This window comes from Phasianus colchicus, chromosome 13, assembly GCF_987193195.1.
Source record: "Phasianus colchicus chromosome 13, bPhaCol1.hap1.1, whole genome shotgun sequence".
NCBI classification, from domain to species: domain Eukaryota; kingdom Metazoa; phylum Chordata; class Aves; order Galliformes; family Phasianidae; genus Phasianus; species Phasianus colchicus.
This window is the reverse complement of record NC_143448.1, coordinates 14,503,271-14,520,194: the sequence shown is the minus strand read 5'-3', so window position 1 is coordinate 14,520,194 and position 16,924 is coordinate 14,503,271. Positions and strand designations below refer to the sequence as shown.

General features: G+C 35.7%; 1 protein-coding gene across 1 annotated transcript in view; it reads right to left on the bottom strand.

The window, feature by feature from the left end:
- Positions 1-16,924, bottom strand: part of WWOX (WW domain containing oxidoreductase) — a 472,763-nt gene that overhangs the window by 368,314 nt on the left and 87,525 nt on the right. The window contains exon 6 of the mRNA XM_031615127.2: positions 4,115-4,203. Within this exon, the coding sequence (XP_031470987.1) occupies positions 4,115-4,203 (89 nt within the window). The remainder of the gene's footprint in view (positions 1-4,114; positions 4,204-16,924) is intronic.

Sequence of the window (16,924 nt, the reverse complement as noted above, 5' to 3'; positions counted from 1 at the left end):
TCATTGTATTTGATTTATTAGCTTCAATTGTAATTATATTGTATTATAGTGTGTTATTCCGATACCATATTTAGTAAATAAGTTTGTTTCTCCTCAGATCATTGCCGCTGTTTTTAATTATTTTGGGGTCCCCCGTTCCCTTTTCTGGAGGCATGGATTTTGCGAAATCCCCCCGCCCCGCTAAACACGGAACTGGGCCGAACCATTGACACCCTACCACTACCTTCATGAGTGGTGAAAGTCATCCACTCCTGGTAGAAACAGCCAGTGAGAAATCGACCTAGAGATAACGAGCCAGGTGTCCTCAGAGAGTGTCACAAATGACAGTAAAAATCACAGAAAGATCAGCACTGCATTTCAAAACCTCGAGAGAACCTAAAATTTGTAAGCATTACTGTGGCATAATGAATGCTTTCTCTCAACAATTCGTTTTGCAAACTCTTTGGCACTACCTGCCATTTCACTCATAAGTCCATCGTGTTCAGGATGTGCTGCAGTCCTGCAGTCCCATGATGAAACAAGAGACAGATCAGCAATATTGTCATATTTTGTCAGAAGACTTTGGGAGATTGAACTGCAATTATTATATTTACCTTTTTCTTCCCACAAAATCTTTTTAACTGAAAGAGAAATTAAAACTGGAAAGCGCTGTTCTGGTAAGGTAAGCTTGTGTTCAGCTTCAATCACAGAGCTGCAAGACCTAGGATAGCCTTTTATCCCAAAGTTTCATTTGAGACTACATGGATAAAGAAAAGTCTCAGAAAAAAATAGCAGCTGTATCAACTGAAGAGTTTAAATAGTGGAAAACAAAAAACTATTTTCTTCCATGAGGCTAAAGGATTTTCTGGAGTATATTTATATGAATACAGCATAATTTACCAGTGTTTATACACTCTAAGCTCAAATTTTATCTGTGGACAAGGCTGCAACACCTAATAAATCCAAAAGGGAATACAAGGTTCCTTTCAAATCTCTTCGAGTTTTCGTGCTTCTAAGATTAATCATCTGATTTTTACTTTTATCTTAGCTCTTACGTACTACTCCAAATTGTATTAAAAGTTCCTTTCCAAAGTAACTCTTTCCTCCCATTTACTATTTATATTTTTCTCAATGCTCCCTCTGTTGCATTATTTGTTATTTCATGCAGCCAGCCCCTGCTGAACAGAGGATGACGTTTCTCCATTCTTCATGTAGTTTTCAGGATCTCTTTGATTCTCCAACACATTCAAGAAGGCAGGTTTTTCTCCTGGTTTTTACTAGTTCAGCATTTTTTCCTCTAACCCTTGCAATCCTCACCCCTTCCCCATCTAAAAAAAGTTTTGATCTGATAAGCAGAAGAAATTTAGGGATACTTTTATCTGAAGTAGTTCCATTTTAGCTTTCTTATTCAGGAAAAGATCTGTGAAACACAGTTCTTTAGGAACTCTCTTCCAACAGCTATCAGCCAAGGAAGAACCCACTCCCAGGCTGTGATGTGGCGATGAGGACATCCTTCTATCTGCTGACAGGATAAAATATCCAGAGCCACAAAATATTCCAGAAGAGCAGAATCTAAAAAGACAAGCAAATCTATTCTCTATTTTTAATGCTTTCATCTATTAGGTCAGATGTCACCAAGACCAACAGTTTCTATAGAATACCAAAGTGTCCCAGAAAGCAATACCAGACTAGAGAAATAATGCAAACAAGAAAACTGTCTGCACCTAGAAGTGTAAGAAGTTCACTTCACAATAATAAAGCCCTCTTCACACAGTGTGCTGGGAAAAATGAAAATATAAACATTTACAGAAAAATGTGTGTGTGTACATATACAGTTTGTCCTTCACACTTTAAAAACCACTGTAGTTTTGCCCAAGAAATCGAGAACTATAAAACTCAGAACTCAAATGATTGTAGCCCTCAGAAAACAAAAAAACAACTTGCTTTTTCTACTACTTTATTGCTAAAGAATTTGTAGGAGGATTTTGTAAGAAAAACTGTATACTTATCCAATATCTCCTATTTTGTAAATAAGATTTACAGCTACTATGTAAAAACTGTGAGTGTATCACAGTACACCCTCTCACTCAGGTTCATGAAAGCAGAGATACCAAAGCCTTATGAATGTTAGGCTACCAGCTTACGGACTTGCCAAAGCATAAAGTACAAGATTCATTCAGCTTGACACTGAAGCCAGTAAGGTTTTCTTCAATTGCTCAAAAAGCTACTAATGCAAAGGAATCACTGATCTGACAAAGGCCTCTGGACATGACTGCAAAGCAGAGACAAAAGTAGTTAGTGCACATTAGTGCTGGAAAACACATAGGGCTGGCATTGCAATAATAAGATGCTATTGCCATATAATTGCTTTTCTGACCATATCTAGATACAGCTATATCACAAAAAAACAGAGCCAGAAAAACCTAGAAGGTCTTCCAGTCCACTCTCCTGTCTGCACAGATGATTGCAAGGTAACTCTTCTGTATGTGTATCAGACAGAAGACCCACTGCGACAGGCAGTGCAGGAGTCTGGTTTCCATCCAGGCTCAAAGTTTAAACAAAATATAGCTGGAAATTCATTTCTGTCTAAACCCCACAAGCTTCTCAATAGTTGCAGGACCTCTGACTTTTCAATAATGCTTAGAGCAGCTCCACCAGACACACACGCATCTGAGCGCAGATTCTAGACAGAAATATCCGAAGGGCAAGACACAGGCTGTTGTCTATGACTAAAATTTTGCAGAATAAAACAAGAGCAAAACATTAATAAACTCAATTGGGGGCAACATAGCTAAACACTGGTAAAACAGTGCACGCTAACAGAAGTCAAATAGGTTTTACTGATTCCGAATCTTTTCATTTTCTAATTTCTATAGCAAAATTTGATTTAAGAACATTCACTTCTAAGGACTTATAACATGCATACCAAATGATGGTATGACTGTACGATATGATTGGCAATGCACAAATCAAGTTAAGAATTGCATTCGAAATAAGAGTGGTTTTAACTTTTCATGGTACCATATCCTCTTTTTAAATAAATGTAGCATACTAAAAGCATAAAGAAATTAAATTAAATTTCTTTCTAATCTTTTTGTTCTAAATTAAAACATGTTATGAAACTGAATTAGTATTAAAGATTCAATACTGCAAGGCTTTGTGTTTCTATTTCATGAAAATTTGCAGACATGAAGATGCTATACAGCACAAAAACACTGTTACAAAGAATTTTGGCAGTGAACAAGTTTGTGTTAGAACTCAGTTTTGATGATTCTTTGAATCTAAGAGACCTGTGAGTCCAAAAATGTCATCTAACTGTGATTTAGCTTTGGTAGTAGTTAAAAAGTGAAAAAACATTCTCTTTTTTCAAATACTTTTTTTAAAAAATATATATTTTCAAAACATTCTAAGAGACCATATTCTTTTCAAAAGAACACTAAGAAGTGTACACACTATAAAAATATTTGCAGAGAAAAAGAGAAGTTAGAATAGTTCACATCATTTGGAAAATCTGGATAAAAGCACAAAGTGCTGAATTTGTTGTAAAGAGGTGGCACTTAAAAAATTGAAATCGTTTATTTAAAGATTTACCATTCTAGCTATAGCAAGCCAACCATTTGGAATTCAAGGTGAATAAATAAACTGCCCTTTTGTTAGGCTCTGTTATTACCACTAGCTTTTTTCGTTTCTTTTTTTTTTTAATTTGTCATAGGCTATTTCAGATACAGGTCTGTGAAACTGAGTTGTTTGGCTCAAAAGGCCATTTTTTGAAAGTACTTTAAAAATAAGAAGGATACAGAAGGTTAGACAAAAAAAAGTAAGACAATGAGTGTGCTAATTGTTCATCCACAAACTTTCAAGCCACAGCAAAGTTGATAAAACTTGCTTGATCTATTTTTTATACAGTTAATCTTTGGAATTTCTCAATAGCTAGAGAATTATCGATGCCCTCCTTTAGGTTTAAGATATGGCCACACATTGAATACTGAGATCTGTGATTATTTTCTAGGATGAAAACAAAGAGTCTCATTCATGTACTGTAATTTCTGATCAGTCCAGCTATGGTGAGTTCTGCCAATTTTGCTCAGCTGATAAATAACAAGAAATTATTAAATGTAATTTCCTGAGTACTTACATATTCTTGGATTTGAATGCTTCAGCAAAGTTCTGCACACTGCGAAGAGAAGCAAGGTCTAGGGTCATCGCTTCTACCTTGGCTTTATGCTGGAACAAGAGAAAATAAAATAAATAGAAGACAAATAACAGCAAGTTTAGTTCACAGTATGGTATTATAGAAAATGTATTATGAAACAAGACTGAGTCTCTTGTTCAACATTACAACCCCAAAGTGAATACAAATCATCAACAGGAGTGGACGAGCACAACACTCAGTGCCAAAAATAGTAATTTTATTGTGGTTCTGCTAAAGACCATATAGTGCACAGCTTTAAGTAATGCAATGATTTGACACGAGGTAGTTTTAAGGTTAATCTGGTACATTTTTTCCTTCCCTTTAGCTGGTGAAACTTCTAAGCAAGTCATGAAATAAAAGGTGCAGTAAGCGTTATTCTTAATGCATGCATTTTAAATAAGCCAATAGAAATATATATATTTCAAAAATACTCCATAAAACCAGCTAAATTCAACCTTGTATATTAACCTAAAACAATCTGCTACTCATAGCAGGAGATACATAATTGTAGAAAACAATCTATCCACCTACATAGTTTTTCATTCAGTAAGAGTTTAGCAGGGTAAAATATTTTCTAAGCAAATAGCTTACGATCTTAAAGCAACATTAGGAAGAGAACATACATTCCTGCAAAATGACAGGTTAACCCGAAGGTGCTAACCTTAGGCATCAGCCAAACAACAATTAATATTTTCAATTTCAAGACCCCTGTCTTCATTCCTTTTGAAATCTCAGAACAAAATCAGCACAAAGTCTATTTCCACTGCAACCAGTGAAGGAGGAAGCCAGCCCAAGACTATGGCTCTCGGAAGCCACAATTTTGAAAGAGCTTCCACTTGGCTGCAGTGAGCACCTTATGTCCATGCACAACACCCAGCCATTGCCTTTAGTTCTTCCACAAATGCTCTACCATAAGACATCCTCAAGAGAATACCAAGCACCATGATGTGCAGTTTGCATAGATCCCCTAATGAATGATGTACGTGTGCATCTGTTCTTGCCCTCATTTTTAGGATCAGTAAACTCTCTGGCACCTAAAGGAAGCTGGCAAGGGCCCTGTATTCCTCCCCAGTCTTCAGTCCAATTTGCTTATCTCACTTAGCAGAAAAGAAATTAGAGGGACACTTCACGCAATTCCAATGCTACCTATTCCTATGTGTACAGTCATAGTTTAGACAGAACGTTAGCACTGCTATAAGAGACTGAAAAATAATCATATAGAAGACTGGAAAAAAGGATGAGAACAGTGGCCCTATACAATCAAAGCATTTGAGTGGAGAGGCAGTAGATTTGATACAAGCATCATCATGCAATGAGATCTACTCTGGCCACAGAACAACACAATGAGCAATTCTGCAGGAATACAAAGGCACTGGTAGGCCTACCAGCACAAAACGAAGCCTGGAAAAGCAATCTCATTGTATCCAAAGTTCAAGCAATTCACCTGATCCCTGTGTTTCATTGCATCTGGTGCTTTTCTCACTATGTCTGCTTTTGTTGTTGTTGCTGTTTTTATTTATTTATTTTGCTAGCACCCATTCTGCCTGCTGCAATTACCTTGCAGGTTGGGTTTAAACAGAATGTCACTCAAATTCTTTTTGTCCTACTCCTGCCAGACCTAATAAAACAGCAAAATAAATATAGCCAAATTTTGACAGGTTCAGTTCGCATTAGGAAGTATCCATCAATGGGAGTATGAAGGTGCTAAATGCAACTTTCCTAAGAAAAGTCTTTGCACCCTCACAAGACACATGTCATTAAAGCACTGGGATTCATTTTGCCCCACTGGGTAAATGTTTACTCCTGTTTGAAAAAGAAAGTCAGTGCTGCCCTGTGTTATGCAACAGAGCTGCAGAAAAATCTCTTCAACTTTGCAGTCTAAAGTTGTTTACTTAATAGTTAAGTAGTGTACAGAGTTGGGTTTATTTTACTTCAGCTTCCCTCAGTTGAAAAATTCTCCTGCCTCTTGCAAGCAAAAAAGGACAAGAATGCTATAAGAGGGGCATAAGAGGGGTAATACATTAATTTTTTAAAAAATTAAGCAGTTCAGTAGACTATACCACAAGCTGCTAGTTACTATCTTCTTGTTAACAAATTTAAGAAACTATATTAAAAAAGACCTAAAAATAAATATTTTTTTAGGGTACGGATGGCTTCATTAACTTTTCCCATTGAATAGGTAGCAGAAAAATGACAAAATATTTCTTTTTTCAATATCCCCCCTGCTTTTGCTTTACAAAAAAGAAAAAAAAGATGCTAACAGACTGTAGTTCCTTTGAATATGCACGAGGTGTGTGTGGAGCACAGAAGAAACTCAACTGCTCTGTTTCCCTCACAGAAGAAAATTGAACATGTGAAGTCCACAGCACTCTCAGCAGAATGTGCCACTGAAGTTTATGACAGCATGCAGAAGGCCAGGCTGCTTTGAGTATTTTCCCAAAACAGCAACTGGGGAAAGACCTGTGGGCTTAGGCAAGTTTCTCAACTTTTCTGCTTCAGATTCTTCCTTGCAAACTCAGATTCGAGCACTTCTCACAGAGACCATCAGTTCTTCCTAAAGGACAGAAACACTAAGATTTTGTTTCAACACACTTTCACTCCTGATTTTTCTACTCTCTTTCATGTTACAATTGAAAAAAATAATATTAAAAGAAATAAAGAAAGCTATGAATAAAGCAAGGTACTTGAAAGCTAAATCACTAATAATGTCAGAAAATTCCAATCAGTGACAGGAATGAGGATTTTGCTTGTTTTTGTTTTTTGTTTTTCTAATTGTTTTTTTGTGTGTTTTTTTGCTTGTTTGTTTTACAATAGCTCAGCATTACCTTTAATGCTTTCCCTCTTTCTCTGCATCCCTAGGCAGCAGATATCACAGCATTTATTAAAACAGAAAAACATACAATTTTTATCAAAAAAGATAATAAAGAAAACATATTTCTAAAAGGCATGAAAACCATAATTGTAATCCACAGTCAGAAGTGATTGCTAATGGTATGCTGCAAATCCTGATCTAATGTGTCATAATTTTATTATGCTGATGTCTCTCACCATTTTACTCCACATATTTTCAGTACCGAATTATGCCTCGTTTTATGTTGTGAAGTCTTAAATGGGACTTGTCACTTTCCCAAATACAAAAGACAGTCAAGCTTAGAACTGACATCATAATATTCAACACAGTAAGACAGCAAACTCTAGAATCTTTTTTAATTAAGTTGATAAAATATATCAATCCTCCTTCTACTACTTTCATTTCAATTACATCATCTAAGGGAAAATTAAACAACAGAACGGATGTAGAATAATTTAGGTAGCTCACTTCTAGCTCACGGGACCATTACTACACAGTGCCCATCCACAGCCTGTGCCAAACGAGCTGCTGCCCTTGCAGCAGATTCCCAAAGCTACCCTCACACCAGACCCACACCAATTCTGCAAACCAGCCAGAAGGAGAACACACACACAGCAGAAATGTGGTTGCACTCCTTGAGTGAAAAGGGGGCTTTGGGGGGCACTTGAATTTCATGCAGCCCAAAGAGCAGTTCAAGGCTAACAAGATGTAGGAACCAGCATCGTGTCTTTGAAGAAGCAGCCAAAGACATATCATTCTCTAGCTCCTAACAAGGCCCCCTCCAACAACACTGTAACGTTTTGAAAAATGTAAAGTAAAAATTTTATCTCGTATTTGATGGTTATATGCTCAGATCTGAAAGCATTTTATCAATATTTCCAGATAAGTTTCATTGCTCTGAATAGAAATAACACCAGAAAACACTGTATTTAGTTTTGTATGCAAGTTGCTCCCTATTGAAGCAAAAATATTAAAAATACTTATGTGCAATTGGCTATATTTTGCACTCATGCTAGAAAAATGCTTATTGAGGCAGAAACTAACAAGAAAGTGAAAACATCCAGAAAGCAAGCAATTTCACTATATGCAATGTACTCACTTTACAGCTTAAAAACTGTTTAAAAATGAACACTGCATGGTAGAGTAGCTTGGCAGTAAACATGATTGTGCATTTGTGTCTTGGTATTGAAGAAGGAGCTCTTTTTCATAGTGAATTTTTCATTCAAATGTAAGTGATGATTTACGTTAAATATAGGTAAAGCATAGCTACATTTTCCTGAAGGATTGCAAGGAAGTGAAGAGCAGTACAATAAGTTGAAGCATAAAAGCTTTCTCTGTCATAATATTTATTATAATGGCATATAAAATAGCTGAAATAAATAATAGATGACTAAAAGTAAATTCATATGATAAAGAATCTTTCAGCAGACACCATTACTTCTGACTGCTCCAGTTTCATACAGAGTTGAAGAGTCTTAATAAATATGCTGTAGCCCCTGTATCTCATGTAAGTACAAGTCACTTGGTGAGGGCCTACTTAAAATGTAACAGTGGACACTGGATAATTTACTGCATAATTTTACTCTCAAAAGGTATCATGTACGTATCTGTGGCATTTAAAAGCCCTAAACTCAAAGCTGAATACACAGAACAACTAAAAATATCTGACTTCAAGGGACTGAAAATACAAGAAACTAGTTAAAAAGAGCTTGATAATCTTGATGACTGCCTTGTTATGCAAATAATTCTTTTATACAGGGTGAGAATTAAAAAAATCTTCAAAAAAAATATTTATCTTAAAATACATAAAGTAAACAAATAACCAAAACTTAGCAGCTGACAAGCAATGCCAAAATAAACCCCCATTTTCATGCTAAGGGCAAAGTAGAGGATGTTTCAGAAACACGTCTGGCAATTTGACACACAGCTTATGACAGCCAATAGCCAGTGCCATGCAGTATTTATCGAGGAACATTATAGGGAAAAAAGCTTTCACTCAGGATTAGGACTGTAAATATTATTGTCCCTAGTGTATTCAACATTTGGTACTTCATGCAAAACTGTATTTATGTAATGCTTCCTTGATATTGCTGTGTGCTTTGAATGCTACGCAATTCCTTCTCATGGATCTGAATGGGACAAATGAATCTCTTTGCTAGAAGACCCAAAGATACATACTAGACTGCTTACTGATCATCTTTGGACCTCTCTTTTAACATAAAGAAGGAATTATTATGATTATTTGCCTTTTCCTCACCCCTTCTCCAGAACATTTATGGATGGTTTGGCAGAGAAAAGTTTATTTTGTTGGCATCTTCTACAAGTTATAACAGTAAGAGGCCCCTTCAAAAAAAACATGAAGCCATCAAGCTGTGATAGAACTGGACTACAAATGCATGTCTTTCAGCTGAAACGGCAGTTCCCTAACATGATAGCCTAGAACAAACTTCTGAATTGGAGATTTAATCTCAATTTGGTTATAAAAGCAATAAGGAAGTCAGGATCCTCCTAGAGATTGAAAATAAAGGCATCAAAGGAACAATTTTAACACCAAAGACAAGAGATATGGAAGAATAGTAAAGGAGACCTGATATGAAGGAGTTCAATTTTTGTGGATGCCATACACCAACACAGCATTTGGACCCCACACTGAAAAAGTAGGGATATTTTTCCTTCTTGCAAACACTTAATTTACCTATAATTTAAGTTTTATGTCATAAATGCAGCTATATTACAGAACTCCCTAGCTATGATTTGTAATTTGAGTTGGATGTGGAAGTGCCTTCTTAGTCATGCAATAGGTCATTTTAATTCCCCAAAATTTATGAACTGCATGTCTATATACAAAGAGAAATGCAAAATGCACTCATCTACTTCTTTGTAGCCATGCAATTTTTTTCAGGTTTTAATATTTATTAGTCTCTAGTAATAAATACCTCTACAATGAGCAATGTTCTGTTATTTCACAATCTTTACATTAGCTAACACTTAGATCAGCATCTCTGCAAATTTGGCCTTTTATATATACCAATGACAATTATAAAGGTAATAAGTGTTCATCTCAAAAAGAAATTCAGATATCTTTACAGAAATAAACTACAACAACCCTAAATCGTGCTTATAAAGTGTAACTGAAGTCAGTCTCCAAGGACCATTTCAAAAATTATTTATTCCTTAACTGTACAGAAGAAAAAAACATACAGAAATTACGAGACTATAATTTCAGAATGCTTCAATTTGCAGGCTCCAAATGTCCCTGATTTTTCTTGGATACGCGTGGTTCCATTGCACGCAGCATGCATCTGCTTCAATAACAAGAAAGTACATGCATTAAAAAAAAATCTACCATAGGTTTTGGCAGTAGGGATTTGTCTAGCTCTTAATGTACACAAACTGTTGGTATTTCCTTGGAAGCCTACTTTTAGCTGGATTTTTTTTCTTTCCCTGGATATAGATCATTTCTTTCCATCTCCAAACCCCATTCCTGTAAAGCTCATTTAAATTCATCTTGGGGAATCTCAAGTAATCTTGGCAATATATTACATGTGTATGGTTTACTGTTCTAATAAACATATATTCTTGTTTACAGAATAATAGAGGGAGCCTGGGAACGTGAAACAGGATCTGGACTGTGGAGAACCTCCTATTCAAATACTTTCAATTCTTTTCATTCTGAAAGATTTGAAGCGATAGCAGAACACACTGTCAAAAACAGCAACAAGGCAAACAGCATTGGGATAATTTAGAAGCCACAGACTGTTTTCCTCTAAAAGAGTGCTCAGACTGAGGTTGTTGTTGTTGTTAATCATCCAGAGCATGAAAGACGTGCTATCTTATACATACAGCTGCACGTACAGGGATGTATAAAACTTACAACAGGATTTCTCATTTAGGTTTTGCACACACACAAAACGTTAGCGTCCTTACTACAGATGCCAAGCAAGTCGAGAAAAGCACGATGGTCAAAAGGGCAACAATGTTTAAGTAAATACGAAATGAACCCTTTTCCCCTGTTCTCTCATGATCCATAATCATAAGCTATGTTGCTGCCGGAAAGTGCAGACATGCACTGCGCAGTGCATTAATCCTTCAAACACTAACAGATGCCGGCAGGGATTTAGGCTGGAATGTATTTACAAAGTGACAAATTATGTTCCGTATTATACAGAGAGAGAAAGAGCACCCACAAATAGGCTGATAAATGTCAGCTGTAGTCACGACAAACGGTTTATTTTTATTATACTGTAACCACAAATGTTTTTTTGCAGGGAGGCCCAAAGATTTATTTGTTGCAGGAAAAAACAAGATTATATATGACACAAAGTAATAACTGTGAGATCACTGATGTTCCGGGCAGCTTGCCCTCCTGGAAGCTATGTTCAGATTGAAAATTGTTGCTTAAAAATGGTATGTTACATGACACAAAGTAAATAGTTCATAAATCTGTATTGCAACAACAATAACTAACAATTAAAGACAGTCTTAGGCTGTGGCTTATATAAGCTAGAAGGAAAGTTTCGTATTTCTTTTAGTGGAACGCCGAAAACGAAGTAACAGTTTTAAAATAAATCTGAAGAAATCGTTTCAGATTAAGAGCGAAGTGCTATAATTGTGAGATGGATTTAAACACGGGCATGGGGCTCGCTCTAGGAACAGCCAGTGCGGCACAATTAATTGGCAGGATAGTGACGTCTGCAGGCTTACAAACGCACTGCAGCTGCTAGGAGGTACCTCAAATCCTGCCAATAGACTTAGGGTAAGGTTCAAACACACACAAGCACACACACTTAATACTGGAAAAATGCAAATACAGGTATTCTTAAAAGTCATTACTACTTTAGTAACAATTCCAAGGTGCTTCGACATCAGTAGAAATACTTAGACAAACAAGGAAATGGGGAAAAAAAAAAAAAAAGACTTTTTAATCTGCAGTTCATGGCATATAATCTCCTAGCTTTGAACAAGATAATACAGACATCTTACAGGACTCTATCCTCAAAGAAATAAACGCAGATACAAATTCCTCCTCCTGCTTCCATAACTGTTCACATCCCCTGGCTAAGAGACAGACACAAAATGAAACCATCTCAGGTCACATTGCCATCTACGTAATTTTAGAAAGTGAAATAAAAGGACTGAATCACATTAGTAAAGATTTCTTGTACAAATAAGGGTTGGCAGGATCAGGCTCTCAATACAAACTCAATATTCACAATATAGACTTTGATGAAATATATGAAGTCTTTCTGAATGCACAAGAAAATATCAAGCATATTTGAACAGTGTTGGAATACGGAAAAGCAGCATTATGCCACCTGATTTCTGATGACACAAAGGAAGTTGCTGGGTTTTTTAATACTTTCTTTCTAAGGAAATAAAGATTATACGACAGGGAAAACATGAACAAATGGACTGGAATTAAAATCCATTGAAAATGTGGCCCATCTCAGGGATTGTGTTATTCTATTTGTGATCAACAATGTAAAGCCTTCATTAAAACCCCAGGGATACCTAAAAATCAGAGCTCGAAGTCGGGCTGTTTATTTTACAGATTCATAAAGCCGACTGCATCCAGCACAGACAGAAGGGGTCACAAGCCCAGATCTCATAGTTCTACTAACTAAGAAAGTCAAAAAGAGCTTTGGCATCGATGTGGACAAAATCCAAAATAGTGCCTCATTTTTAAGCTGCCAACATGAACAGCTGAAATTTTCTCCTACAAAGTATGTCTTTTTAAATAAAGTTTTGATCTATAGATAACAAAAGGACACACTCAGCAATATGGTGGGAGAGTCTATGCTCACCTACCATTACGCTTACTTTTCTTATATAATTTCCTACATACAAATTGCCAGTGAATCATATAGTCACACAGATGAAGACCTACCTTAGAATTACATTGTTACATGATTTGTATACCCAAAAGAAGGAACTGCTGCCACTGCAGCAAGTAAAGCAGCAAGAAAAGCAAAGTAAAACACTAATATTAACCGAAAATATCTACCTGAAGAATAAGCACACAAAATTGATATGAATGTTTCATAGCTCAGAGGGAGGGAGGAAGAAGCAAGTTATAAAGAAAATACTTCTTACTGCCATTCCCTTTAAGAAAGGAAGCAAAACTGAAACACAAAGAACTGAAGATAAGCAGCATGATAAGCCTGTGAGTAGTACTCTCCCTGCTGGACATAAAGACTTTTAGACCCTTTCTGCAATTTAGTTGCCATAAGGGTTAATAGCAGTAGTCACTCAGTTACTGAATTAATCCCAATTTCATAGATATTGTCAGATATCATTAAGTAATTGGAATATATTCTACCTCACATTTTTTGCTTTTTCAGCTAATAGCTTTTCCCGAATTTCAAGGTAAACACTGGCTGTACCTACCTGAACACCTGAAAAAATAGCAGCTACTGTATATCTTACCCATATGCCACATGCAAAAATGTAAAACATATTAAAAAAAAATCAAAAAGAAAATTTCCAAGCAGATGTTTATAAACAGAAGGTAACGGATAAAAACCCAAACACAATGCTGCATTATGTTACATGATTCACTGATGAACCCATTGGAACTACAGCAAAAAGCCCTTCTGGAAAACTTCCAGAAATTAAAAGGTGCAAACAAGCTGCCTAATACCCTTGCGTAGACTGAATTCTTATGAAGAAAATAAAGTTTATTGTCTGGAAACAGAGAAAGCATGAGGAAAGCACTAAAGCAATGGAGGTGAACAATTAGACAGATGTTCACTTAAGGAAATAAAGAGAACAGAAGAAGCCATCACTGAGGAATTTTACGAGAGTACTGACAACTCTGCACCTCATCAAGGGCACTGGTAAAGTTAAAGCCACTGAAGACGTTTCTGCTCAACTCCAGGATAACTGCTGACCTTGCAGAAGTCTGCATTTAGCAAATGTGGCTTAGGAAAATAGCATTATACTTTTCATTTTATTATTTTCCCAAACACCATCCATATACTGTACCGTATATTTCAAGGAAGTTAACTGCACTTCCTTATATGATAACACAATACACCCATAATTTGTCCTAACTATGTCTGTGCATTAGGAAAAAATCTATATTAAAAAGGATTTTGTCATTTAAGGAAAATTAAATACTGCCAGTTACATCTCATATTCATATACACGAATGGCTGGAATGGTTTTTGGTTAATGCAATTAAATGTTATATTGCCAAGAGTTTACATAGTATGCAGTATGCTACATTGAATGCACGTAGTACTGTGACATTTAACTACCAAAAGATTAAGGAAGAAAAAAAAAATAATATCTTGTTGATAATCCGTCCAAATAAAACAGAGAGACACAGATGCAGGCAAAACCAAGGAAAAGGAATTAACAATAAGAGACAGGATTTTTTTTTTTGCAATGTCAGAAGTATTTTCTGTGCTGGTGCAGGCTGAGGTACTAATATCATTTGTTTCAAACAAACATATTTCTATTGTTTAAAATACCATTTCAAGACCCTGATTTATGATAATACTTCCACTGTGGCTTTTCAGAGAAAAAAAATCCTCCAAATATCAAGTGCATTCCTGATTTCTCCATTCCTTTTATCAACTCACATAGTTCAAAAAATTACTCTTAAAGTACTACGGAAATGTAGCTCATTATCATTAACATGACACTCAACATTTTCCTGTTTAGTGTGGACTACTTCCTATTACACACAATAGAACTATAATCAAGTCCTATTACAACAAAACATTACAGTTTTTGAACTGTAAATATAAATATGATACATCACCTTAGCCACACAGTACAGGATACACAGACATCAGCAGTGAACTATCCAGTTATCCAATTGTCAAAGACTCTTCACCAGCTTTAAAGCCTGGACAAGTCTAACTTGCTCTTTAGTATCGTTAGCATAACCCATTTTGGCATCAGGTAGTAGAGATGGAGACGAAGTGGAGAGGAAGTATCAATTAAAGGCTATGTAGTAATGTATAATCTATTACACACCCAAGAAAAAAATCCCATAAAATAGATTATTAGAAAATATTTGTTTGTTTTTTAAACAGCCCCAGACTGACTTTTTTGAGCATCAGCCAGCAGTTCTGCTTACTAGAAGGAATAGGTCTTCTTCTTTCCAAACACTTCTGTGCAATTTGCAGTACAATTAGCAGTTCGCCCAAGTCTGCAGGGGTCACCCTGCATATTCCCTACACACTTGTGTTTCAAAGTTCTCAGTAACTCCAGAGAAATGAAGAAGAAAATTTCATCATTCACATTTTAAATAATATAAAAGATGTGGAAAGTGATTGATTTAACTGTAGAACTGAAATTAGTTATGGGATGGAATTTTTTTATGTACTGTAAAGTCAAGTAATAGTAAATAATTAATGAATTATGAAACAAATTTGCTATAAGACAACACATAAATTATATTCAGTAAGATCTAAAAGTGTAGTTACACCAAAAATCCATATAATATACCACAAAATGAAGAAAATGCATGATACTGAGAAATAAAGGGATTTTTTGCTATTATATCGGAATAACCGCTACTCTGATGAAATATAAATAATGTATTTCCATACATACACGTAACTTCCAAAGGTTTTAAATGCCATAGACTACAATAAAAAAGGAAGAATTCACAATCTTTTTCTATTGCTTTTTGTAGTAATATTTCCTCATCTCTCCAGCAGTCGATGTGGATCTCACACAGCTGGGAGCAGAATGACCCAGTGGTCATGGTCTACACAAAATCACAGGGATCTTCCTCTGGTCTTGCTGCTGGTTTGGTTTCAGCTACAGTCTAAGGAGTGCTTGTCCATACTGCTTCTTTACCAGTCTGAATGTTATGGTTTTTGATGCTGAGGTTGTATCTTACATTTCAGTAGAGTGCACAGTTCAATACTGTAATTATCTTGCTTACTTAGACTTTTGTGGGCAACTGACACACAATTAGTAACATGAATTCAAGTCAAAGTGTCAAACAGGAAAATCCTAAAGTCACCCAAGATATTTTTTTACTTGAAACACATGGTTAGTTCAGTTTAGAGCTTACTCGATTAGTAGATGAAAAACTTCTTTATCTGCATAAAATCCTGACTTGCAAGGAAATATGCTAATAAATAATAAATAATTATTATCATCAATCAATATTATTATTATTAATAAATATATAATAATAAATAAATAATGATATAATTGATTTATCTATGTTTTTTCAAGTCCCACTTTTGCTTAGAGAGAAACAATTCCAGCTTCCAGATTAAATTTTAGCAAAATACTACACAGAATATTATACAGAAAAAGACAAAGAGGAAGGAGAAAGATGAGCAGCTTTTGAGGAATGGATATCTCCCTTACTATGACTGCTCTTCAGTCATTTGAAAGTGTCCAGGGGATAATAAATGAGAAAAGAATAAACACTAAACACAGCAAAGATTTCTGACAAACTCTTGCATCAAATGCAGACAACCTATCAAACCAATTTCATTTGAGTCCAGACTAAAATACTTAAAATAAATGTGAGCAGGAAGTTGGGTCTCCAGCAGCAACTGTTTCACCACTTGCTTTGGGTCACAGCAGCAGTCAGAACTACGCAGGTTCTCATACAAAAATCACAGTTCCTATGCCAAGTATTTCACAGAATTCTATTGCCCTTGTACTATTTTCAGGTGAAAGTTTCATAGCCAAAGTTTTTACCACAGAGATACACAATGGCTGTGAACTTCTAAGTGACGTTATCATACACTCCAGCGTGAAAAGCCCATGACTACTGCCAATTTCAACTACATGATTGACAAAGTTAAGTGAAAATAACCCTTTTCTCCCTTCCCATGGAATGGTTCAGCACAATTTCTGAGAATTTTTTCCTTTTACTTTATTCTGCCTTTTCTAATCCAGGGAGCAAATTTGACCAGTTC